Genomic DNA, 23,917 nt, shown 5'->3' on the forward strand with positions numbered 1-23,917 from the left:
TTGCCATGACGACTCTCCCCCTTTCCCCGCATACCCCCGAAAAGCTGCGGCGGGGCCGAGCACGGCCCTGCGGATGCGGCCCCGCGCGTTTCCACGGCGACGGCGCGGGCTGAGCCGCCCCCTCCCCGCGCTCCCCGCGCACACTCGGACCGGCCCCGCGCCCCTCCCGCTCCGCGCCCCCCGCACCCCGGGCCGGGCCGGGCCGGGCCGGGCCGAGCAGTGCCGTGCCGCCGGGGCTCGGAGCAGCGTCTGGCCGGGGCCAGGTAAGAAGCGCGGCCGGGCACCGCCGGCCCGGGCTCGCCGCATCCCCGCCCGGCATCGCCGCATCCCGGTTCCCGCACGGGTGAGGCCCTGGCCGGGCGAGCGGGGCCGGGGGGGAGGGACGCTCCGGCATCCCCTGTGCCCGCGGCGGCGCGGCCGGAGCCGGGGTGGAGCGGCGCGGAGGGGCCGGAGCTGGACCGTGTCACCGTGTGCAGCGCAGCGTGTTTGCCCAGGGCCGCCGCCCCCGGGCTATCTCAGCGGAACATCACCGTGCTTATCTCCCCGGGCCAGGCTCGGGTCTCGCCGGGTGCCTGCGCCCTGCTTGGGCTGCAGCTGCGAGGCGCTGCCCAGCCCTGTCCACAGAGACAGGGAACCGCACTCTGCTTCCCTGGCTTTCCCAAGGGATCTTCTCTGGGACACACGGAGGCTGGAAGCCCCTTTCAGGCTGGACGCTTGACCATGTTCCTTCAGGTGTTTCTCAAACACTGTGTGAGCTGATGCTGTCCCGGAGACTGGAGGTGACACTGCTGCAGCCCTGGACAGGGCCCTGCAGTGTGGAGGGCTTTGATTCAGCCTGGCAAGCAGTGCATAGCCCAGGCTATGGAAACAGTGCTCCTCATGGACTAGGACAGGTTGTGGATTTATTTCTTTACTAATTATAAAAGAAGAGAAAAGACCAGACATTTAGAAATATTTCAGGATCAGGTATTCATCCTCTTTTGATGTTTCCGCCTCATTATAACTTGTGGAAGAATATCCCTAACTCTGCAGGGCTGGATGCTGCAGCAGGGCTGGTGCTATCAGGGGGCAGTGGAAGGTAGATGTGGGTGTCCCTGTTGTGCCTCTCAGGAGTGGCTGGGCCAGAGGTCTGCACCCAGCTGGAGCTGCCAAGGCTTCAGACTGCCTTCTGGCCTCAGAGTTGAGCTGGGATGGTGTCACCCTGAGCCCCTTGGAGTGGCACAGGAGATCACTGTAACTGCTTATTCTCCCCACCTGTGGCCCTGCGCGGATCCACTGGCCCAAAAGCTAATTCTGGTGGCTGTGACACTCCTGGGACAGCAGGTGAAAACTCAGCCTGAGTGGCTCTGCTTTGTCAGCTGTGTCTGAAGCTAAAGCTTGCTGCTTTATTGCCCTTCTCCCTCTGATCTCCATTTTCACAGAATCTGTTTGCTATTTTGAAATGTGCAACATGAATAGGCTCTTAATGCGCAAAAGAACATTTAATCTGGTTTTGAGATGTTGATAAATTCCACGGCCCATTCCAAACCTCACCATGCTGCAGCCGAACCCAGGAGCAGGACTTTGTGCCCCTGCTTTGTTCCAGAGAAGGCATTGCCTCCTGGCTTTGAAGTAGAAGTCAGATTGGGAAGGGAAGAGGTGTGTGTAGGATTGTCTTTCTCCACTGGGGCACCTGCCTGTGCCAAGAGTGTTCCTGAGTTTTCCTGTGTGTATAATGTGTAGAAATACTTTCTACAGTGCCGTTAGTCTCCTAAACACCTGCCTTGGGCAATACCAGAAGACAGGGGAAGATCCAAGGGAACAACTCTCAACCTAGCTGGTCTCTGCAGTACTCTGGCTGTACCACTTTCATATTTAGCATGATCCCAACTGGTGGTCTTTCTTAAAAACTCAATTTTACCACTGGAGGTAATTAATAATCATATCTCAGCTGATGGTAAGGATGGGAAAGTTCTCTGCTATGGCTGAGGAGACTTCTGATAAAAAATTCACAGACTCACAGGCTGGGTGAGGTTGGAGGGACCTCTGACGGTCACCTTGCCAAGCCCCTACTCCCTCGGGGCCACCCAGAGCCGGCTGCCCAGGATGGCCCAGTCGGCTTTTGAGTTTCTCCATGGGTGGAGACTCCACCACCTCCCTGAGCACCTGCTCCAGGCCAGGCAGTCCCAGCTCTCTCAGCCTCTCCTCATGGCAGAGATGCTCCAGTCCCTCCATCACCGTCATGGCCCTGTGCTGGACTCTCTCCAGTCTGTCCCAGTTTGTTGTACTGGGCAGCCCAGGCCAGCTCCAGGGGTGGCCTCTGCAGTGCAGAGCAGAGGGAAGGGTCCCTTCCCTCCACCAGCTGCGACACTGCTCCCAGTGCAGCCCAGTACACTGTTCTCCTCCTTTGCTGCAGGAGCACATTGCTGGCTCATGGGCATCCCGTGTCCCCCAGGATTCCCATGGCCTTTCCTGCCAGCTGCCTCCCAGCTGGATGGTTCCCAGCATGTACCAGTGCAGGTTTCAGGAATATTTAAAAATCCAAGAAACCACAAAGCCAATACACGTTAATATTGTTTGAATTAGTATTATTTTAAGCCAATTTTGTGATGAAAAGAAACACCTCTTTTGATCAGATTGTGCTTTATAAAGCACTGACAGGGCCGTGCATCAGCTCTGTGCTGGAAGCTGCTTTTCTTCATGCTCTTCTGTGGCCTGTTGCACGCAGTGTATCCCTTCTCTCCAAACAGTGGATCGTTCCCTGACTTTGCCATGGTTTTGGGAGAGGGTGGGTGTGAGACTGCGGCAGAGCTGGAGGCTCATGTGTACATATGTTATTCAAGTGTATAGCAGCCATAGAAGTGCTCTCTAAGCCCCTGGGTTGCTGGTCCAGAGCGTGGCTGTGCCAACACTCAACATTCCCTGTTTGATGAGCTAAAGCCTTGTGAGCAGCAGAACCAGTGCTTCTAGTTGCCTTAAAAATGTGTGTTTTGCGGCCAGTTTCCTTTGCGCGTGTGAATGTGTGTGCACAGACTGGTGTCATCCAGCCACTCTCAGGTGCTCAAGAAGGTCAGCCTGTGCTCCATGCTTGTGCCCTTCTCTCTCAGGTGAGGGGCCATGCAGGGACCCCATTCTCTGTGCCAGTGTTTCGTTTCCCAGACGTGAAGGTTTGTCTCTGACTGGACCACTGTTCCAGAGACATCTAATCCTACTGTCAGAACTGACTGGAATAGGCTGACAGGGTCTGACTGCAGACAGATGCCATATGCACGGCCATACTCATACATGGAGGACAGGATTGCAGGAACTGCTTCACCAGAGCAAAGCAGGAGAGAGCAGAGCACTTCTGGATGACAGCTGTCTTGGAAAATTCCACCTTCATGTTGTGGTGCTCTGTGGAGGGACCACCGGTCAGTGTGTGTGCATGTGGCCAGGGTTTCCTGGGGTGGCTTTTCTCCCTTCTGGCTTCTCCCTAGTGGGAGCCCCATGTCCTTGGCTGTGCCTCAGCAGAAGGTAGAAGGGGTGGGTGTGTGGAGTCCTTGTGGAATGACTGGCTAGCTGGCTGGGGCGTGGGGCTCACCTGCACCCTCTGTAACACATATGGAGTTACGCCCAATACAAGAAAAAGGGAGAACTTTAGGACTCACATTTAAGACCAAAATAGCTGCAGCTGCACAGTTGCTCTTTTAAAAGCTGGTTAGTGGGATTTTTGAAGGCTGCAAAGTATTGGCTTCATTCTCGTCTTGTCCAGGTGAGCAGAGTTTTATCGGACGTCACTGGGGCATGTGTAAGCCAAAAGCTTTTTAAGATCCCAGCTAAATAAAATAAATAAATAAAGTTTCTGTTCATTGTCTAGAGCAGCCAGCAGAAAGAGTCATAGAATATCCTGAGCACAAGGATCATCGAGTCGAACCTCTGGCCCTGCACAGGACACCCCAACAATCCCATCATATCCCTGGGAGTGTTGTCCAAATACTCCTTGAGCTTTGGAAGCCTTGGGGCCATGACCACTGCCCTGGAGAGCCTGTTCCAGTGCCCAACCACCTAGGGGCAAATTAGTAAAGGGGAAGAACCTTTTCCTAACATCCAAGGGAACGTGTTAGTTTTATTTGCTAATTATTGTGCTAATTTGCAGGATTCCATTCCGGTAGGTTTTCAAGACTGAGCTGGATAAAGCCCTGAACAGCCTGGTCTGATCACATAGCTGACCCTGCTGGGAGCAGAAGCTTGAACTAGAGACCTCCTGAGGTTCCTGAATTACCCTGTGGTAATATAGGTCATTCCAGGGCTTGCAGCAGATCTCTTGAAGTGATCTCTGGGGCGGTGGTACCTGCCTGTGCTCTGTCTCCAAGGGCTGAAGCCACCAGAGTTGTCTCAGCTGGGGGCACCCTCTGCATGACACCTTTTCTGCTCTCAGGAGTAGGGTTATCCAAAGGGACGTGTGCCAGTGCCTTTCTTCTTCTGTGACAGTGATGCTCAGACAGATCACAGCTGTGGCCAGATACTTATTCTTTTCTCCTTTTTTCCATATGCAATACTTCTGACCTGGGATACTTTACAACAGGATAGGCTTCCAGAGATTTTTATACCAGGTTTTAAAAACTGTGAGCTGCAAACAGTATCTCCAATCCTGATTCACATTGCTGCAGGTGGGGATGGAACTCTACAGCCCAGCTGTCATGTCATGCCCACACCTGTCCTACCAGCAGGAGTCCAGTGCTCTGGCCAGAGATGCTGGGGAAAGCATGGACACCACTGCAGAGGGGCAGATAAGAGGAACAGGAGGGACAGTTTGCGGTAGAATGATGGCATCAGTAAGGCTTGAGAAGACCTCTAAGATCACTGAGTCTAACTGTAGGGCAAGGCCATGGACTGGATGGGCTTCTCTGCCACCCTCAGGCTGCTTGGAGGGCTCCTGACCCTCTGAGCTGGGCTGCCCAGTGTGGTGCAGTGCTGGGACTTGCACCTTTGGTGCAGTGAGGCCTTTCCCAGGAGGTTGTTGGAGGAGGGATTGTCTGGAGTTTAAGTCCTAAATCTCAGTTGTTTAGTTCTTCCACTTTAGGAATAGCACTGCAATCTATAATCCAGATTCATTCTGTTCACCCCAAACTCCTAAGGCATGAGAGAACCAGTCCTGACAGCATTGGCACAGCCCCATAAGGTTTCAGAGAGTGTGAAACACGTGACAATTACTGCAGGGCACTTCCTGTGCAAGTATTTGCTATTGTGTCATAGGTTTCTGGATGGAGATGAGTTGGAGCATCATCCAGTCTGAGAACTGGACCTAGTTATTTTTCTTCCTTCCTAGGCATTTCTAGTACCAATTTCTGTTTAAGTTAAAAAAAGAGAGCCAGCAGCTCACACAAAATGATGAGTTATCCTTGAAACATTTAACCCAAGTGATGAATAAAAGATTGATTGGATTTAAGTGCCTAAGAAAACAGATTCCTAGTGGTTATTAGGAAGCATCAGAACAGGTTGACTGCCAAATTCATTTTGGCTTTCAGTTGGAATCTGGTGTCCAGCTGAGTTGCTCAGTTTCTTCAGGTCTCCTGATGCTTAACAGTGCTTTTCTGTTCCAGAAAGGCCTGGAAGGTCTATGCTGTCTGTCAGCTGAGAATCAGGTGTTTGTGGTCACAAACCTGGCAGCACTGGGAGAGGGAAGACAAGTTAGATTTTCCCCTCATGTGAGCATACCATCCACTCTCTACCCTCAGGTTGGTGACACTTTTATCATAATGTCTCAGGTTTTAAAATTCCAGACTTAACCCCATGTCACCAAAGTGATTATCTTCTTTTCCACATATCTTCTTCCCTTTCAAAATGAAATTGCATCAAAAGGAACCAAGAAATGGCCATAGTCCCCTCTGTAGCCCTCTGTAGTCTCATAGCAGCCCTGCCTCCATCCTGGCAGCAAGGGCTTTGAAGAAGGTGTGGGAAACAGGGCAGATCCAAAATTCTTCCCTCACCCAGCATCCTCAGACTTCAAGAGTCTCTAGGACACCGGCATCATCATTTTCAGTGAGAGTGGCATGGAGAGATCTGCCTTCCCTGAGCACATCTGGGAATGCTGCTGGGCTTTTGCCTGGCCACGCATGTCCGTTGCATTGTTCACTAGGGCAGCCCCGAGAGCCCTCCCTCACCGAGGTGCCCTGGACACCAGGAGGCAACACTGTCCATCCCTTGGGCTTACAGGCAGGCCCTGATCTGGGGACATCCTGGTGCAGGCACCTTCCTGCCTGCTGGGACACAGCAGGGGCCAGCTGCTCCCCAGCAACAGGGAACCAAGGAAGGCAGCTGGAGGGGCACTGTGGCCATGTCCCTTGGAGCTCAGGCAAGACCTGAGATCAAGCCAGGATTCCAGCCAGGAGGTCAGTCCCACTGCTGCCAGATCTGCTGGAGACTGCACTGCTGCAACATGGAGCACCTGGGCCCATGGGTGGGAGTCCCAGGGGAGGCTGATCACAGCCAGTAAGACTCAATAGTGCCCTCAGGGCCTTGACACTTGCCTACTCCTTGAAGCTCATGGCTAAAGAGGTTGAATATCACCAGTCCTGTGAGAAACTGCATGCAGCAGACATCAAGTTCCCCCCACTCACCCCTGTCCCCGCCCCCCATCAAATCCTGGCACTTGTGAAATTCTCTCTTGCAGGCAATTAAAAGATCAAGGGTGTGACCATTATGCACATGAAGGAGAAAAGGTCCCACTGTTAACTGTGGAACACTTTGACCTTCCTAGTTAGAGGATGATTTTACAGCATTAGACATTAGAACCTTCAAAATAAGTGTATCTTTCATAGAACAACAGAGCGTTTTGGGATGAAAAGGACCTTAAAACTCATCTCATTCCACTCTTGATCCAGGAGAGCTGGAAGGGGAACTTCATGGACCTCTGCCTGCTCCAGGGTAGCATTTACCAGCCCTCAGTCACAGTCTGCATTGGAGTAGTGTAGGCCCCTGAAGGAGCCAGGAGCATCTTTTGGAACTGCCATCTCATACCATCTTATGGTGGTGCCAGGTAAGAAAAAACCCATGGCATTTGCAGGATCTGAAGTGGGATCTCACAACAGGGGATTCACTGGGTCATGTTGATGCTAGGAAAGGAATTTAGAGACGGGATTTGGAGATTTTAGAAAGGCCAGAATATGCTGAAGGATGAGAGTGGAGCAACTCTCAGGACTAACTGAAACTAACTAATTGGGTGAAGTTCCCCGCCCCTCCGAGCCCCAGCTGGTACCTGGCGCTGGCAGAGCCCTGCCCGCGGGGCGCAGCCAGGATGGGGCTCGGCCCCCGCTCTCGGACACAGCTCTGCCGTCACTTTTTCACTCCTTTGTTGTGTTTGTACTGGTACCCAACTTGATTTCTTTCCTGCAGTGCCTCACTCTGTGCCCAGGCAAGGTGATGGACAGCAGGGCAGAGATGGAGGTGGTGAGGAGCACGAAGGGCAATGCTGCTGGGGAGGTCAGTGTCCATGTGGTCACCACCGAAAGCACTGTGCAGAGCACCCACCTGCCAGCCACTGCCTTCATCATACCAGGTATGTGGAACACTCCTCTCTAACTGGTGTCTCCTTGTGTGTCTGTGCTCCTCCCAAATCTTGGGAGGCAAAGCCATACTGCTGTTGCCATTTTAGAGGTTCTCTCTGGCTATTCCACATTACTTGGATGGTTTGTGGTCAATCAAAACTTGAGTTTTAAACCGAAGCCCTGATATCTGGAGCCCTGTGCCAGGACAGCACAGTGTGCTGGGTCCCTTCTCTGCAGGGCTGTGGGCTCCTGGGCTGCTGCAATATCACCGAATCACAGAATATCTCAAGCTAGAAGGGACCCATAAGGATCAAGTCCAATTCCTTCATCCTGGCTGGACTACCTACAACTAAACTGTAAGACTGTTGTCCCCTGGCGACAGTGCAGACTGACACTCCCTGAGCTCTGGCAGGCTTGCTGCCGTGACTACTTCCCTGGTGAGCCTGTTCCAGGGACTGACCACTCTCTGGGCAAGGAACCTTTTCTTAATGTCTCATCTGAACTTCCAGTGATGCACCTTCATTCCATCTCCTTGTCTCCCATCACTGGTCCCCAGAGAGGAGATCAGCCCCTGCCTGCACTGCCCCCTGTGAGGAAGGTGCAGACTTTGATGGGGTCACCCCTCAGCTTCTCTTCTCTGAGCTCAGTGGGCCAAGGGGCCTCAGCTGCTCCTCCTAAGTCCTGCCCTCAAACCCTTTTCCTATCCTGGACCCCTCCTCTGGACGCACTCGAGCCCTCTGATGTCCTTCATGAGCTGAGGTGCCCAAACTGGCCCCAGGACTTGTGATGAGGCTGCCCCAGAGCAGAGCAGAGCGGGACAGGCCCCCTTCATCCAGCCAGCGATGCTGGGCCTGGTGCCCCCCAGGACAGGGCTGGCCCTTGGGGCTGCCAGGGCACTGCTGGCTCCCACTGTGGCTCGTCCCCCAGTTTCTGCATATAACTAGGATTTCCCCATCCCAGGTGCAGAATCCAGCTGTTACTCTTGTTAGATTTCATACATTTTGTGATTGCCCAGCTCTCTGGTGCAGCCCCTTCTCTCTGTTAGGCCTCTCAACCCTTGAGCAAGTCCACAGCTCCTCCTAACTTAGTGTCATCAATAAACTTACTTAATGTACATTTGATTCCTGCATACACATAATTTATAAAAACATTAAAGAGCACTGGCCCTAAAACAGTGCCCTGGGGAACTCCACTGGTGATGGCCACCAGTCTGTAAGTTTCTGAGCACAACCATCAACCAGTTGTTCACCCAACATATGATGCACTAGTTGAGTTCTGTGCTGGACACTTTGTCCAGAAGGATACCATGAGAGACAGTATCAAAAGCCTTGCTAAAATACTAAAAAAACACATCTTTTGGCTTTCCTTGGTCAGCTTGTGAACCTGTGTTGGCTGTGACTGACAACTGTTGCCTCTCCAGTGTTTTCTAGTAACTCCGAGAATAACCTTCTCCATAATTTTATCAGGCACTGTAGTCAGACTGACAGGCCTGTAATTTCCAGGGTCATCCTTCTTACCCTTCTTGAAAACTAGGGCAGTCTTTTGGCCCAGCTGACAGGTGTCTTTCAGAAGGTGTGTGAGCAAAGCATGGATGTGTGTTAGGTGAGATCAGAGGTGTTCTTCAGAAGCAGATCTCCCAGTTTTTCCTGCTCCTGGGGCCTCAGTTCTTACTGCAGTGAGACCCTGATCTACACAGTGTGTCCCTTTGAAATGTAACTAAACTGGAAGTTTTAAAATGAAGTTACAGTCCAGGAGCTCACCGGGACATTCCTACTACATCAGGGCATTCTGGTCACGGAAAGAGGCCGAGATCGGGCTGAAAACCCCTTGAATGTGGATGATGTTGGTGCCACCCCCCAGCACAAGCCATTCTGACTGCAGATTTTTTGGGTCACTCTGACTGCTTGTGGCCCACAACAAAGCCCTTGGCCGGGAGATCATGACCTCTGTGATTTTGTGCTGTGTTTGAGCCTTATTTGCACCAGTAAAGTGTTCTGTGTATTCCTCTGGTTGTTTGTCTCCTTTCTTCTCTTCTCAAGCAAATGCCACTACCATCAGCCTTCCCACGAGCACCTTAGAAATCCAACGATTCCCCCGGGAACCACAGAGAAGCACAGGGGCCGAGAGGCCAGAGAGGGGAACAGGGAATGAGCCCATCACAGCTACTGTCATTCCCCAGATCAGCGGGGTGCAGACCTGCAGCACAGTCCGTGTGCTGGAGTGGAAAGATGGGTTGGCTACTTTGCCTGGGAGTAACCTGCGGGTAAGTTCAGCCCTGGGCTACTGTGTTTGCCCTCTCTGCCACTCCCTGCAGCTCCTTGACCTTGTAAGTCCCCCAGCCTGTGCCAGGCAGGCACCACGAGGATGTGACATGGCCCCTGACAGTGCCTGCACCCCTGCAGAACGATCCCTCAGCTGTTCTGGCTCTTCATGTGCCCCATCCCTATGCCCCTCCTATCCTGGGAGCTTAGCAGAGCTCCCACATGGTGCCTGGGGGGCTGCAGCAGGTCTGCACAGGGCGGCACAGTGGTGCTAGGTGCTATGCGGGACACCTTTCCTTTTCACCATGGAGTACCATGGAGTTGGCTCTCACCCAGCTCCTGCACTCACCTTGGAAGCAGCACTCAGCAGGCAGAGGGTGCCTTTAGGGATACCCCTCAGTGCATGACATAGCTTGCAGAAAATGAACCCATTTCTCAGCTGCTGCTCAGCCTCAGGTCACCACATCCTCCAGCCACCAACTTGCCAGCTCCAGTCATCCTCCAGCTATTCTGCCAGCTGGTCACCCAAGTGCCCATGGTGGGTCCAGCACAGGCTGCAGGCAGGGGCACCATCACAGGAGACTGAGGTGCTGTGCTCATCTCTGTCCTCAGAAGAGCTGTCCTCTTCTTGGGCACACTGGTGACCAAACCATGTCCCTCATTCTCAGAGCTCAGGTGCACCCACTAGCTATCAAGTTACATTTCTGTTCTACTTATTAACTCTTCTTCCTTGTTTTTTGGTTCAATGACATAGTTTCGAATAAATGAGTATGGGGCACTGAAGGTGGTGAGTGCTGATAAGATACCTCCAGTGGAAGCTGTAAAGGAGGGTCACACAGAAAAAGATGGGGACTCAGAGGTGGCACCCACCAGCAGAGACAATCCTACTGTGGCTAATGGTAAGGGCACCATGGTGGCACTTGAGGGGTGGGTACCACCATCCAGCATATGCTGTCTGCTGTGGTTCCTGAGTGAGGCAAATGTCTCCTGCTTCTGCTCTTCTTCCTTTTCTGCACCTCGTGCCTGACTGCTCCTCCTCTCTCCTCCCAGATGTGCCAGAGCAGAGCAAGCTGCCCACAGCAGAAAGCATGTGCCACTGCAATACCTGTGGCCGGAGACACGTGTGGGATGGGGCCCGGGAAGGCAGGGGCTTCTGCAGCGAGCACTGTCACCAGCAGTTCAAAGAGAGGTAAAGGAAGGAGAGTCTGCACCATGCAGAGCCATATCCATCCATCTGCCCTCCCTCCCTTGGGCCCTGTGCTCCAGCAAGAGATGCGAGCACATCTGCCTCTGGGGAATCCCTCTTGTTCCCTCATTCCTGTAGGCAGAGTGCCCTGGCTGCAGAGTGAGGGGATGAAGACTTGTCACAGGGGAAGCATGCAGGAAGTACAGGAGCCAGATTTTCTCCTGGCCAATTTGTGGCCTCGTAAGCTTATCTGCTGGAGCAGGGCTGCTGCAGGAGCTCGCTGCAGTGGTTGCTTCCAGGCTGAGCAGCAGTGGAAGGTGTGGATTACAGAGGCCTTCCCAGCTGCTCTGCTGACCAGCGTGTGACTCCTGGGACTCGTTTTCCAGCATCTCTGTGATTCTGGTGCAGCTTAGAGCCTTGCTACAAAATTAGATCCCTTTTGATCCATCCCTGTGTTCAGGTTTCTGACACCCAAGTGTGTGAGGATAACTGTGACCTGTCCGCGGTTCTAACTCTTGCTAACTTGTGTGCTGAGGAGCGCGTACATTAGTCAGGAGGGATGGGAGCATGTGCGAGTAAGAAATGGGTGGACAGTGACTCTTCAGCAGCCCCTACCTTACCAACACCCCAGCCAGTGTCACATGCTGTGCCACAGTGCTTTACCCTCCCCTCCTCCATGCAGGTCTGTCATTGTGGAAAACTCTGCCAGCAGCGCCAGTGCCACCGAAATCCTCAAGCCTGTGAAGAAAAGAAAGAGGAAGGACTATCAGAGCCCTTCAGAGGAAGAATATGAATCTGAGCAAATGGTAGGATGAGAGCAGGGAAGGCATGTGTGCAGGTGTGCCATTGTCAAGGGGGGGCCATGGGCCACCCCTGTGTGCACTGTGAGTGAGCACAGTTCTTAGCAATGCTTTTTGGGGCTGTGTCAGCTGTAGGTAAAGGGGTAACCCACTGGCTGTTAAGGCCAAAAAGACTTGAATGTGTGGAGCATCAGGGCTGGCTCTTTGGCTTGTCTACCAAGGGCTGGGCAGTGCTAGACATGTCCAGGCTGGGCTGTAGGTATTGAGCACTCTTAGCTGCTCTTTTGAGTCTGGGCCACCAAAGCAAGTGTTGAAGTAAGAGAATATCTGTTTGTGTGCTGTGTGTCCTGGAGAAGGGAGAGACTTTGACAAGGCAAGGAAGGTCCGCTTGCCAAGGCCTGACTATAACAGGTCCATTCCAGGTGTGATTGTTACCACTGAGCACCAAAATCCCCTGCACCCTCCCATCATCAGATTCTCTTGCAGCCCATTTCTGGACCAAGCATTGGTCAAATCAAGGACGTCATGGAGGCACAGTAAGGCCCTTGGCACTGGTGTGAGGGTACAACACACAGCCTAAATCTCTCTGCAGACCTGGGTTTTTGTTTTCTCTGCTCTCATCTCTAGGAGGAAAAACAGGATGAGAGGAAAAACTCTGTGGGAGACTCTGTCTTGAGCAATCTGGAGGCTGAGGCATGGAATGGGAGCCAGCACGGTACGGAGGGTCAGGCGGGCGGTGGGGTCAGCGCTCTCACCATGGCTGGGGGAGTCCCACTGTGGGGCTAGACCATTTTGGTGCTCCAGTAGAGTAAAACACCCAGTGCAATGCACTGGTACATGTTCGTGAAGGCTTGTAAGCTCTTCTGCTTGCTTGATCCTGCTGTCTCTGTCTCTTTCCATTTTTCTCTCCTTTCCTCTCTTTCTCTCCATGGGAAGGGTGCACCCCTACAGATATGGCTATGTCTGCTTCAGGCACTGGCCTGTGCTGTACAGTACTGTCCCTCCCCTCAGGAGCTAAATTTGTTCCTGGCTTGTGGATACTATGTTTGCTCCCAGAGACACTATGCTGAGCAATAAGAGGACTCTGCACCATGTGTGGCTTTGCCCTCCTTTGGGATGGGCTTATGGTGAACTTCCCTCATGTTGTCAGGAGCTCACAAGTTTGGGAGCTGCTCCTGTAGGTGTGGTGCCACTGAAGCCATGTGATTTGGGGTTGTCTCATCTTCTGGGGATCTATTCCTAGATTGTATCAGAGATCTCAAAAGCAGAGCCGTCAACAGAGAGGAGATAAGCTGAGGGAGGCAGTGTTTGCTTGCTTGTTTTTTTGAGGGAGAAGGAAAACTTGGGGAAATAATGAAAATAAACATTTATGGAAAACCTTTTGTCTTTGAGTAGTGAAAGGTCATACTCAATTTTAAAATGAAAATGTTCTAGCTACATACTCTTCTTGATAGCCATATGCAGGCACAGTGGCAGGGGCCAGGTGTCATTAATCCCTGATGTAACACTGAGTTAACCACTGTTAAAAAGGAATCTCATACAGGTTGTCTTCTGAGCCCAGAGCATGTAACCTTCCCTACTACGTACAAGTAAGTAGTGCTGAGCCTTGTTATTTCAGCATTTTATTTTCTCTTATTTTAGAAGTACATTAGCAAAGAAAATGCATACCTGGATGCTTCAGTGCAACATTGTTCAGTGTCTCCTGGTGTATTTGTCATTCTCTGAAAGTGCAGAGCTTGCACTCACAGATTCTCCAGCCATATCTAGCACTTTTTCTATGTCCTAAAGAATACTAAAGGTGTTTATCACTCTGAAATATCAGTGAAGCACCTAGGTTGTTCACTTTGCTCACTGAAGCTCAGCTTTAATTTCTTCCATAAGTTTTTATTTTTTCCATCTCCACTTCCCCTACATGCAAGGGAGGAATGAGTTTAGTCTGTTTTTTTGCTGTGTATTTCTGGCCTGTCTTACATGAAGCTGCCATGGCTGACCTGTAGCTGTGATTTCCTCAGTGCTGGAATAGGCAGGCACAGCACTCCTGGAGTCCCTTCAGGTGCTACAAAATAGGGAGAGAAAGTAGCTGGAGAGCAAGAAACTTGGGTTATGTCTCATGTGCCTCTGCCGAGGCCTTTCTCAAAGGTGTGAAGGGTCACCTCCATGTCTGTGGAGTTTGTCTTCTTTTTGGGTAAATGCATCTCTAGGGCATCAGGGCGGCCCTGGTGTGTCAGGCTGTTGTTTCAGAGCAGAGGACAGCAGAGCTGGGAAGTGAGCCTGCTGCTGGTTTGACTGACTGGGAACCCTTTGCAGCTGGGAATGATTCCCAGACCCCTGCATGGATCCTGCTGGTTGTCCCAAATCCATCAGTGCTGTGGACGTATCAGATATACTGGCTGGAGGAGGACCTGGTTGTAGAGGTGTCCTGATGCTTTGCCCAGGATGGCTTGTCCCTCAGGCTCCTTAGAATCATAAAATTATGAAATGGTTTGGGCTGGAAGGAACCTTAAAGCTCATCTCATTCCAACCTCCCTGCCAGGGCCGGGGCACCTTCCACTAGAACAGGTGCATTACTAGGACACGCTACAGTGACAGGACATTCAGGGCATGGGGACTCCTGGTTGTGTCCCTCCTCGCACACTGGCCAAGTTGGCTGGGAAAAGCTTTGCAGGGATGCAGGATTGTGTGTGAGAGAGGGATGGCCCCAGCGGGACCTGCCTGCCCTCGGCGCTGCCTGGAGGCAGCAGGGCTGGGGCTGGAGCAGCCTCTCAGCAGCATTTGTGTGCATTTGTGCTGCGCTCAGGTGCCAGTGAGGAGAAGAAAGAAGGCTGGTCTTGGGCGTCCTACTTGGAGGAGCAGAAAGCTGTCGCTGCCCCTTTAGATCTCTTCCGGGATGTGAGTTGGGATTTTCCTGTCTTTTTCCCTCTTTCATCTTCTCTTTTCTTTCCCTTCCCCCCCTCTCCCTTCTCCTCTCTTCTTTGCTTCCCTATTTTGTGGAATTGGGCCCCAATTCTTTCCCTTCCGCCCCCCTCCCCCCAGCTGCGGCTTTTAGCCCAGGGGCACTGCCAATAGCAAGAGATGCAAACCCACAAGGAGGTGGAATGATGTGCTTTTCTATGGAAAAAGAATTAAAATTTGGATGACAACATAACCTGTGGCCCATAGTCTCCTCCTCCCTGCAGCTACCATTGCCTAGTGGTTGCTCCTCTAGACTCAGCTCCCTCCTTTGGTTTTTACATTGTAGTTTAATTTTTGTTTCCAGTACCAAGTAGCTTCCCAGCACAAGAATGGCTTTAAAGTGGGGATGAAGCTGGAGGGGATTGACCCACAGCACCCATCTATGTACTTCATCCTGACCGTGGCTGAGGTAAGGTGCCTCCCATGTTCCTGGGTTCTTTGGACTCTGGGGCAGGGAAGGTGCTGCCAGCTAGCCTGTGGAAGAGATAGGGTCAGTGCCTTTGCCTGCCTGTTGATGCAGGAGATGAGCTGGTACTCCAGCATCTCAAACAAACAAAGAGGGAGTTCTCTGCCAGCTCACAGGGACAGGACACAGCACCGTGGAGCTGCTGTCATGCCCTGGCCTAGTTGCTCTCCATCACCCTGACACATCAGATCATGAGGGAAGGGGTTGTGGTGATCGCAGCAGCTTCTTATCTTTGAGCTGATGCCCCTAGAACATTCCCTTGAGATGGAATGTGTGGAGGCTCTTCCTTGTGTCTGTGTGGGCTCTCCATTCAGCCATGTACCAGTCAAACCAGACTTGCAGTGCTTGCCTTGCAGTGCTTCCCAGGCAGCCAGCATGGCATTTAGCCAAAATCCCTGCATCAGCAGCTTCCCAAGGTGCAGAAAAGGAAATCTTCACACTTTCTGGATCCAGCAACTTGCCCCACCATGACATTTCGTGCACCAGCCTGAACATCCCTTCTTAGGGCTAGCTTGTGGTGGCCTTGCACTGACCTTGTTCTGTGTTGGACACCCTTTGGTGGCTTGTGGCTCCTGCTTTGGGCACTGGCCTGTGATTGACTCTTGGCTTCTCAAAGCAATATAAGCTGAGATGGTGTGTGGGAGGGGTGGGACATGTGACGCTCAGCCAGGTAGAGCAGCAGATTTCCATGGTCCTTTCCCTTTCCTGCCCTTCCTGCTGGTAGGTATGTGGTTACCGGATGCGCCTCCACTTTGATGGCTACTCTGAGTGCCATGATTTCTGGCTGAATGCTGACTCCCCCGACATCCATCCTGCTGGTTGGTTTGAGGAGACAGGGCACAAACTCCAGCCCCCCAAAGGTAAGGAGTTATCTTGTCTTGGGTGCTGGGTCCTGGTGAAGGAGGGGGGTGAACAGTAGGGCCAAATGTAGAGCATCAGGTGGGGATAGGGTGGCTCCATGGGGATAGGGAGGGATGCTGCTGGGATACTTGCCCAGGAGGGATACTTGGGGGAAGAGGGGGTTCCACAGGACAACATGTCTCTTTTCAGCACCTGAAAGAAACAGACCTATGTCTTCTTACTAACATTTTGGGGCAAGACCCTGTTGGATGTGCCATTGCCAGGCTAGAGTCAGCAGGCAGGACTGATTCTCTCTGTGCAGGAGCTGCACTCTGGATTTCCACTGCTCACATTTCATAACACCCCTTCAAAACTATCCACTGGGCCTAAGCCATGGGCTTTGGGCATCCCAGGACTGCTGTGGATCCTGTGTGCCCACAGCAGGACATGCCTGGCGGGATGACGCCAGGGATGGCCAGGGTCACCCTCACCACCTCCTGACTGTGAGCCCACTGCTCTCATTTCTCTTCCTGAGGGGTTGTAGGTTATAAAGAAGAAGAATTCAGCTGGACAAACTACCTGAAGTTAACAAAGGCTCAGGCAGCTCCTAAGCACCTCTTCTTGGTCCGAAACACTGTGAGTAGCAGCATCTCTTTCCTACCAGAGCCTACAGGTTCAGGTGTGAGTTTTCTGCTCCAGCTGAGCAAAAGGCCTCTACCAGCACAACAGGGCTTTGCCCTGTTCACCCCACACTTCTCAAGCCCACAGCGCAGAAGGTCAGCAGTGTGTACTACTGGCTGTGGCACACTTTGCTACTCAGGATCTGTAGCTTGAAGAGTAGGTTGGTGTGCCCAGAATTGGTGCTGGTCTGATTCACTGATTCATCCAGGTTGGTCTAATGGACAGTTAAATCTGTTACAGAAGTATTGGTAAGGAGAAGTAACCGCTACTGTCGACAATTATTTTGCTAAAAAAAAATCAGCTAATGTTTCATAAGTGTAATTTTTTGTCTCTATTATGTGTGTTCATTGTTTATGTGTCCGCCTATTTTTTTCACATGGAAGCCTGGTTAAGGGAAGTGGGAATGTAGCAGAGTGCAAAATACTGATTGTTTCTTTGTCAGCTGCAGGGGAAGCTGAACTTACTGATAAATCAGTCTCTCTAAGTTATTTATTGTGTCTCAACCCTGCTGTTCATTGCTGCAACAATTCCACCAGTGTGTATGATGCAGGATTTTACACAGATTTTGGATCCAAGAAATAAAGGCTTGGAAAGGAGAAGGGCCCCATCCCAGTTGCTCCTGCCATACCTAGGGCGTTGGTCACTGCTGACACTGTGACCTCAAACAAGTGTTTTGTGACAAAGTCAGAACTAGTGTCAGTTGGAGGCTGTTTTTCTCTTGGAGGTTACTGTTTATAGAAGATCCTGAGGGTCTGAAGATCACTTTTCCTCTTTGTTTTTGTGGCCAAGCTGAATTACTTACCCTCTGCCTCTTTCCTTGGATACGCAGCAGGGCACTGCCCTACTGGGAGCCTGAGTGGTCCTGGGCCTGCCTGGAGGCCAGAGAGGGTCTGTTTCTGGGAGGGTTTGGGCAGGTGCCTCCTTGCAGCAGGCAATGGACGTGGGGAGGAAGGAGCTGTGCTGCAGCTTGCCCCTCTCTCCTGCCAGCATGAGGCTTCTCCAGGCTTCAAGGTGGGCATGAAGCTCGAAGCTGTGGACCGCATGAACCCTTCCCTGATCTGTGTTGCCACCGTGACTGACGTGGTGGACAATCGCTTTTTGGTGCACTTTGACAACTGGGATGATACTTACGACTACTGGTAAGTGCACAGAGGCTCCTGGGGTGCCAATGATGGGGACACACTCTGCCACTGGTTCAGCAAGAGTGACGGGGTGCTTGGGAAGGCATGGGACAATCCCAACATCCTGCTGCAGAGAGGCCATGAGCGGTCCAGGGAGGCAGAGGGTCATCCTCCTGTGCTGGGGAACAAACCTTTACCTGTTCCATGTCACCTTCTGGAATGTTGCCATGGCTCTGTAGCTGACATGGAGCAAAGATAGGCATTATCTCATGCTGTGGGCTCAGCCTGAAGCCCACTTGGGAGACAGTCACCTGCACTGCAGAGGCTGAAGGCCTGATCGTAAAAAGCAGCTCCCGTGTCTGTAGGCAGGGGATTGTGGCCGGAGTGGGGAGGTGTCCCAGGTGAAGCTGATTAAGGCCAATTAAAATGGCCAGTTAGCACAGCCAGGGTCCTAAGAACAGCTTTTTACCTTTGTGGTTGGAACCCTCTGACCTTCTCTTCTCACCTCAAGGGGCTGTGGGCTTCAGCAGGTTCTGTCCCAGTCTGGTGCTGGGCAGCTGCCTGCTCTACCCCAGGGCAGAACTGCAAAGCAGTATCTCCTGAGGGTGCTGTGACTGCTGTTACTGACTGGGAGCAATGCTGGGGACATGAGCCCACCCCACTACCCCTGTCTCACTGCTCCAAGCTCTGGAGGGCATGTCCTGCCTCCCTACTTATAGCAAAGGGCTGCTGTTCCCTGGGCAGAGGCATGTGCATGTCCTGCCCCTCAGAGCTGAGTTCCCCTGCTCTAGCCCTTGCCTTGCTGGGCCCTGGAGTTCCCTGGGCCACTCAGGAGAAAATCTCAGTTTCTTCAGGGGATTTTGCTGGTGGTGCAGGTCTGAAGGTGCTGCCAAGTGTCCTTCCCTGGGGGGCCCCCCAGCCCGTGGTGATGAGCTGAGTATTTCAGCCTGTGTAAGAGCTTGGGTGTGTTTTCTAGGTGTGACCCCAGCAGCCCATACATCCACCCAGTTGGATGGTGCCATGAGCATGGCAAACCCCTCACACCTCCTCAAGGTGAGTCAGTGGCCTGGGAGGGCATCCCCTTGGGGACAGGCTTCTCAGGGTGGCATGGGGGTCCTGAGGGCACAAACTCCATGGTCCTTGCTTATCTGCAGGCCCAGACAGTTTCCTTCAGATGGGTCACAGCCAGGGAGGCAGCTTGTACCTGCCAAGGCTCCTGTACACATGTTCAGGTGCAGCGTGGTGGTTGTGTTGGGCCAAGTCTCCACACTAGGAGACAACAAGGAGGACCCAAGCTGTCTGTGCACACCCAGATGTTTTCTGCTTCTTGTATCCTGGCTTTCATGGTCCATGGGAAAATAGTAGCACTTTTTAGTGTCTCCCAGGTTCCTGTGTGCCTGGCACAGACTTGGTTGGCCCTTAAAGGCAGTGGGATGTTCTGAGGTACTTGCTGTCTTCCTGCAGGCATCTCACCTTCTTCATCTTCCCCCTTCCAGATTATCCTGACCCTGACAACTTCACCTGGGAAAAGTACTTGAAGGAAACTGGAGCATCTGCTGTCCCAGCTTGGGCCTTTAAAGTGGTGAGTGCCACGTCATCTGCTCCACTCCAGCTCAGCAGGAATTTGGGTTTTCTCCATTGCTAGGTCTTTTATGATAAGTACAGTGATGTTCTGTATGCTCCTGCCACAGGCCTGTGTTTGGATCTACACTCAAGGTTCAGAAGTCAGGGCAAGTAGTGGGAAAAATGAGAAGTATGACCATCCCTTTGGCTAGACACAAGTTTGGTGATGGGAAATAATTTAGGTTTGCTTGATTAGTTTTTGTCTCCAACTGCACCATCAGCAGCTGCATCCAGTCAAGTGTGGTTGCAATACAGATCCCCAAAATGTGTCTCTTAAAGACCTTCTTCCTGGGGCAGCTTCCCTATCTTGTTAAAACACAGCTCAGATTCAAGAGGCCTGTTCCCACTCTCTCCTGTTGCCACTGTGATCTGGGATGGCTTTTCCCCAGCCAGGCCAGGGCTTGAAACTGGGATTGAGGAGCACACGCTGCTGGGAAAGCTGCCAAGGGGTGCAGGAAGCCTGAAGCATGGCCCTGTTCCCCGCTGATCTGGGTTCTTCCAGCGCCCACCCCATGGCTTCCTAGTCAACATGAAGCTGGAAGCAGTGGACAGGAGGACTCCTTCGTTCATCCGAGTGGCCAGTGTGGAGGATGTGGAAGATCACAGGATAAAGGTAGGTGCTGGAGGATCAGTGCTGAGCCTGTGTCCAGGATGACTTGTTCCTGCCCTTCCCAGCTCACGGGGAGGGGAGGTCTGTCAAAGCCTACTGTGCAGAGGTTGACAGGTCTCAGTGGCTGTCTCGAGGAGTAGAGAAGAGCCTTATGCTGCAGTTCAGCTCTACCCTGCTGCTTGCTGGCAGCCTGGAGAGCTCCTCAGGGATGTGTCCCGTGTTTTGAAGGGTAACCTCTACTTGTTTTTCCAGATCCATTTTGATGGCTGGAGCCACATCTATGATTTCTGGATTGATGCGGATCATCCAGACATCCACCCCATAGGCTGGTGTTCAAAAACGGGACATCCACTGCAGCCTCCTCTCAGTAAGTTCTGTGCCTGTGTCAGTCCCTCATCACAGGGTGTGAACACGCCAGAGCCCCAGTGTTGCTGCCTGAACAGAAATGGGAGGGCAGGTGCTGGATGTGGATGGGCAGAGAGGAAGGACCTTTCCATGGATTTGTCAGTTGGAAAAGTCCTCCCTGTTTAGGGCAGGCAGGGAGCCCAGCTCCCTGTCTCTGCCTGGGCTTGCAGCCATGAAAGTCTCTCTCCTGTTTCTCCTCCTGGTGTAGGGCCAAAGGAATCAGCCTCCTCTGCCCATGCGGGTTGCCCAACCCTGGGCTGCAAGAGCATCCCTCACACCAAGAGCTCAAAGTACAGCTTTCACCACAGGTGAGCTCCCCAGCACAGCTCAGAGAGGTACAGCTTTCCTGCCAGTCCATGCCAGCTCTTCCTCCGCCACCCCTACCAGCATCCACTCCTTCCCTGCACCCACCCAGCCCCCTGCTCTCCCCAAGCTGGGCCCTAAGGCAGCATGGAGCTCCCAGCTGGTGTAACCCCTGTAATCCTCTCCTGTGCCTGTCCTGTGGCACCCAGAGCCCTCTGGGGTGCCCTGTGTGCTCATCTACCTGTGGGGACCTATAGGCTTCAGAGAGGACCTATTCCCTGACACCAGCTGTGAGAACACTGTTCCTGCCATCCCTCATGGATGCCTTTCACTGTGAGGCTGAGCTGGGAAGTCCTGAGAAGGAACAGCGCATTTCCCCAGCTCAGGCAGTCACTTGCGGGACCTTTTCCAGGGGATAACAGACTCAGTCTAGTGCGAACCCCAGTGCTAGGCTGGTGTCAGGAGGAGCCAGTATGGTGAAGTATCCATGAGGGTGGGCAAGGCAGGTCTGTGATGTGAACCCCAATAACCTGCTTGTTCAGCACTGTGGTGACTTGCACAGGGTTGATGTGATGGCAAATGGACAAGTGCTTGTACCTGAAGGGACTGAGTGTGCTTTGCCTGGGCATCCAGTGCCCTCACCCTCGGAATCTGGTCAGCACATCTTTACTCTGCTTTCCCTGACCAGGGCTATGGCAGCCCATGCTTGGGGGCAGACAGGTTGCCCTGCTGGCTGGTCTCCCCATGCTACTCCAAGCTGGGTCCAATGCTTGTCTCCCCTCTGTTCTCTAGGAAGTGCCCCACGCCAGGCTGTGATGGGTCAGGACACGTGACGGGGAGATTCACGGCCCATTACTGCCTCTCAGGGTGCCCGCTGGCAGAGAAGAACCAGGGCAGGCTGAAGGCTGACTTGTCTGACACTGAGGCCTCAACTCGCAAGAGGAACCTGATGGGTTTCCCTCAGCGAAAGAAATCTCGGCACCATGGGAGGTAGGAGCACACCCAGTGAGCCCCATGCAGGGCCCCTGTGCCATCACTACCTGCTGTGGGAGGGATGACCTGGCCAGAGAGGCTCCTTGGCCTCAGGGCAGCACCATCGCTGGCAGCTGGCCTTGGTCCTTTCAGCTCTATTGGGCACTTCTCTTGGCTTTTCTTCCCACATTTCCTGCCTTTAGCTATCAACCCTTTGAGTGAGGGTCCAAGTGGTAATCCCTGCTCCCACTGCTGAGGCATTGCTCTGTGCAGTGTGGAGGAGGGCCCTTGGGCCAAGTCCCAGCCCTGTTGGACATCAGTCTTCCTGTCTCTTTAGAGGGAGACCTCCAAAGTACCGGAAGATCCAGCAGGAAGACTTCCAGAGTAAGTGCCATCTTCTGCCACAGTGTCATTGCAGGGCTGGCAGAGCTGGGGTGGTGGTTGCTGGAGGCAGGTCTCCTTTGGCTCACACAGGTCCGTCCCGGCGGGGGGCTTGTGGTCGACTGCCAGATTTGATCATCAACAAGGAATGTCCCTGCTTCATACCAAAGTTCTGTTAGCTCCCTCAAGCATGGCTTTTGATTTATGTCTGCGAATCTTCGAGAGATTTAGGGCAGGGAATAAGGATCCTCTCTATTTTCTGCGGTGCTTTGTCCTCTTCGAACAGGGATAATGGAATGCTGTGCCCCAAAATTTCAGTGTGGTTGTGAAATGCCAAATTATTGCTGCTGCACAGAAACTGATGATGAACAGTTTCCTTGGTCTTTAGTTCTGATGCCTGAGAGAAGTAGATGCCTGACATTTATCCCTGCCATTCTCCATGGGCCATCTACCCCAGTGCTAGCGGTGAATGAAAGAGCTTTTCTTGGGAGCCATCCTTGACTCCTTGGAGCAGAGAGCAAGTGAAAACCTTTGTTAAAAATGTGAAATGAACTGAATTATATGGGAAGGCATTCTGGTGTGGAATTTGACACATAAACCTAGTTCAGTATAGAAAATGAATGATAAAAGATGGTAAGAACTGGGCAAAACCAAGCTTGTCTCTAAACTTCTATCCTCAATCCCACCAAACAGAACACTTGGATACACTGATAGCCTAGTGAATCAGGGGACAACGCATAGCTCTTGACACCTGGACCTATCAGACTGCTGCCACCCCTTGGCCCTACCCTGAGCAAGGCTCTCCCCAGGGCTTGTAGGATACGATGGGATATTCTCATCCTTCTACCTCATATCACATCTCACATTTTTATCCTCAGCTATTTCTTCAGACAACATGCACCAGTCTCTCTTCATGTCTGCCCTGTCTGCCCACCCCGACCGCTCCCTGTCCCTGTGCTGGGAGCAGCACTGCAAGCTGCTGCCAGGGGTGGCTGGCATCACAGCAGCCGCGGTGGCCAAGTGGACCATTGATGAGGTGAGGTGGTTTGGAACACTTCATGCTGGCCCCTGGTCCTCTGGCATGGCTGGGAGCACCTGCCTGGCTGTGCAGCACCATGACAGATGCACCAGGCATGCAGGGGCTTCAGTGGTCACTCCCCTGGGCTAGTGAGGAGATGGTCCAGTGGACACACTGGTGGGGGGCACAAGCCCTGAGGGCAGCTCCTGGGAAGCACATGCAGAACAACCGGGTTCTCACTTGGTTTTAATATGATGCTTCCCCAGGCCTAGGGCAGGCAGGTGGAGACAAATAGCAGTCTTTTAATTCAGCATATTAACAATTCCCTGATTTTCCCAGTACCCCCTATGTGCCCCTCTCCTTCCCCAGCCCCTCAGTGGGAAACCTCTTGCTGTGCTGGAGGTGCTTGTTGGAGATGAAGCTGCTGAAGCATTTTCTGTTCTGGGGCCAGTGTCTGTGCCTGGATCCAGGGGTGGGCTCTGGGTATGAGATGGTGAAGCAACTGCAGCCTTTGTCCCAACAGTCACCTGGCACCTTACAGAGCACAAAATGCCTCTGTGGCAGTGAGGGTGTGGGCTCAGGGGGTTCTCCAGCCAGAGCCATTGCTCTGTCTTGACATTTTTCTCCATTTACTCCAAGGTGTTTAGCTTTGTTCAGACTCTGACGGGCTGTGAGGACCAAGCCAAGCTCTTCAAGGATGAGGTGAGAAGGGCTGGAGGATGAGACCAGGTGGCCCAGGACAGCTGTTTGCCAACAGGGCCGGGAGGAATTGGCCAGTGGCCTTCCTGGAGTG

At 52.7% G+C, this 23,917-nt stretch overlaps 1 protein-coding gene across 5 annotated transcripts in view; it reads left to right on the forward strand.

The window, feature by feature from the left end:
- Window positions 1-157: 157 nt before the first annotated feature.
- Window positions 158-23,917, forward strand: part of L3MBTL1 (L3MBTL histone methyl-lysine binding protein 1) — a 29,027-nt gene continuing 5,267 nt past the window's right edge. Inside the window, exons 1-22 of one of the 5 annotated variants that reach the window (XM_050313515.1) lie at window positions 158-263; window positions 6,843-6,997; window positions 7,354-7,516; window positions 9,545-9,768; window positions 10,521-10,665; window positions 10,817-10,955; window positions 11,635-11,758; window positions 12,380-12,467; window positions 14,550-14,641; window positions 15,009-15,113; window positions 15,895-16,030; window positions 16,546-16,646; window positions 17,679-17,830; window positions 18,789-18,865; window positions 19,309-19,394; window positions 19,938-20,048; window positions 20,298-20,412; window positions 20,659-20,758; window positions 21,546-21,743; window positions 22,063-22,109; window positions 22,985-23,142; window positions 23,764-23,826. In XM_050313515.1, coding sequence (XP_050169472.1) covers window positions 7,381-7,516; window positions 9,545-9,768; window positions 10,521-10,665; window positions 10,817-10,955; window positions 11,635-11,758; window positions 12,380-12,467; window positions 14,550-14,641; window positions 15,009-15,113; window positions 15,895-16,030; window positions 16,546-16,646; window positions 17,679-17,830; window positions 18,789-18,865; window positions 19,309-19,394; window positions 19,938-20,048; window positions 20,298-20,412; window positions 20,659-20,758; window positions 21,546-21,743; window positions 22,063-22,109; window positions 22,985-23,142; window positions 23,764-23,826 — 2,397 coding nt within the window. In that variant the 5' untranslated portion in view covers window positions 158-263; window positions 6,843-6,997; window positions 7,354-7,380. Of the gene's footprint in view, window positions 264-2,289; window positions 6,998-7,353; window positions 7,517-9,544; window positions 9,769-10,520; window positions 10,666-10,816; window positions 10,956-11,634; window positions 11,759-12,379; window positions 12,468-14,549; window positions 14,642-15,008; window positions 15,114-15,894; window positions 16,031-16,545; window positions 16,647-17,678; window positions 17,831-18,788; window positions 18,866-19,308; window positions 19,395-19,937; window positions 20,049-20,297; window positions 20,413-20,658; window positions 20,759-21,545; window positions 21,744-22,062; window positions 22,110-22,199; window positions 22,959-22,984; window positions 23,143-23,763; window positions 23,827-23,917 lie in introns of those variants that run through there. The other 4 variants (XM_050313514.1, XR_007628743.1, XM_050313516.1 and 1 more) reach the window with 4 other exon arrangements.

This window comes from Myiozetetes cayanensis, unplaced genomic scaffold (assembly GCF_022539395.1).
Source record: "Myiozetetes cayanensis isolate MyiCay16 unplaced genomic scaffold, myiCay2020 scf19, whole genome shotgun sequence".
Taxonomy (NCBI): Eukaryota; Metazoa; Chordata; class Aves; order Passeriformes; family Tyrannidae; genus Myiozetetes; species Myiozetetes cayanensis.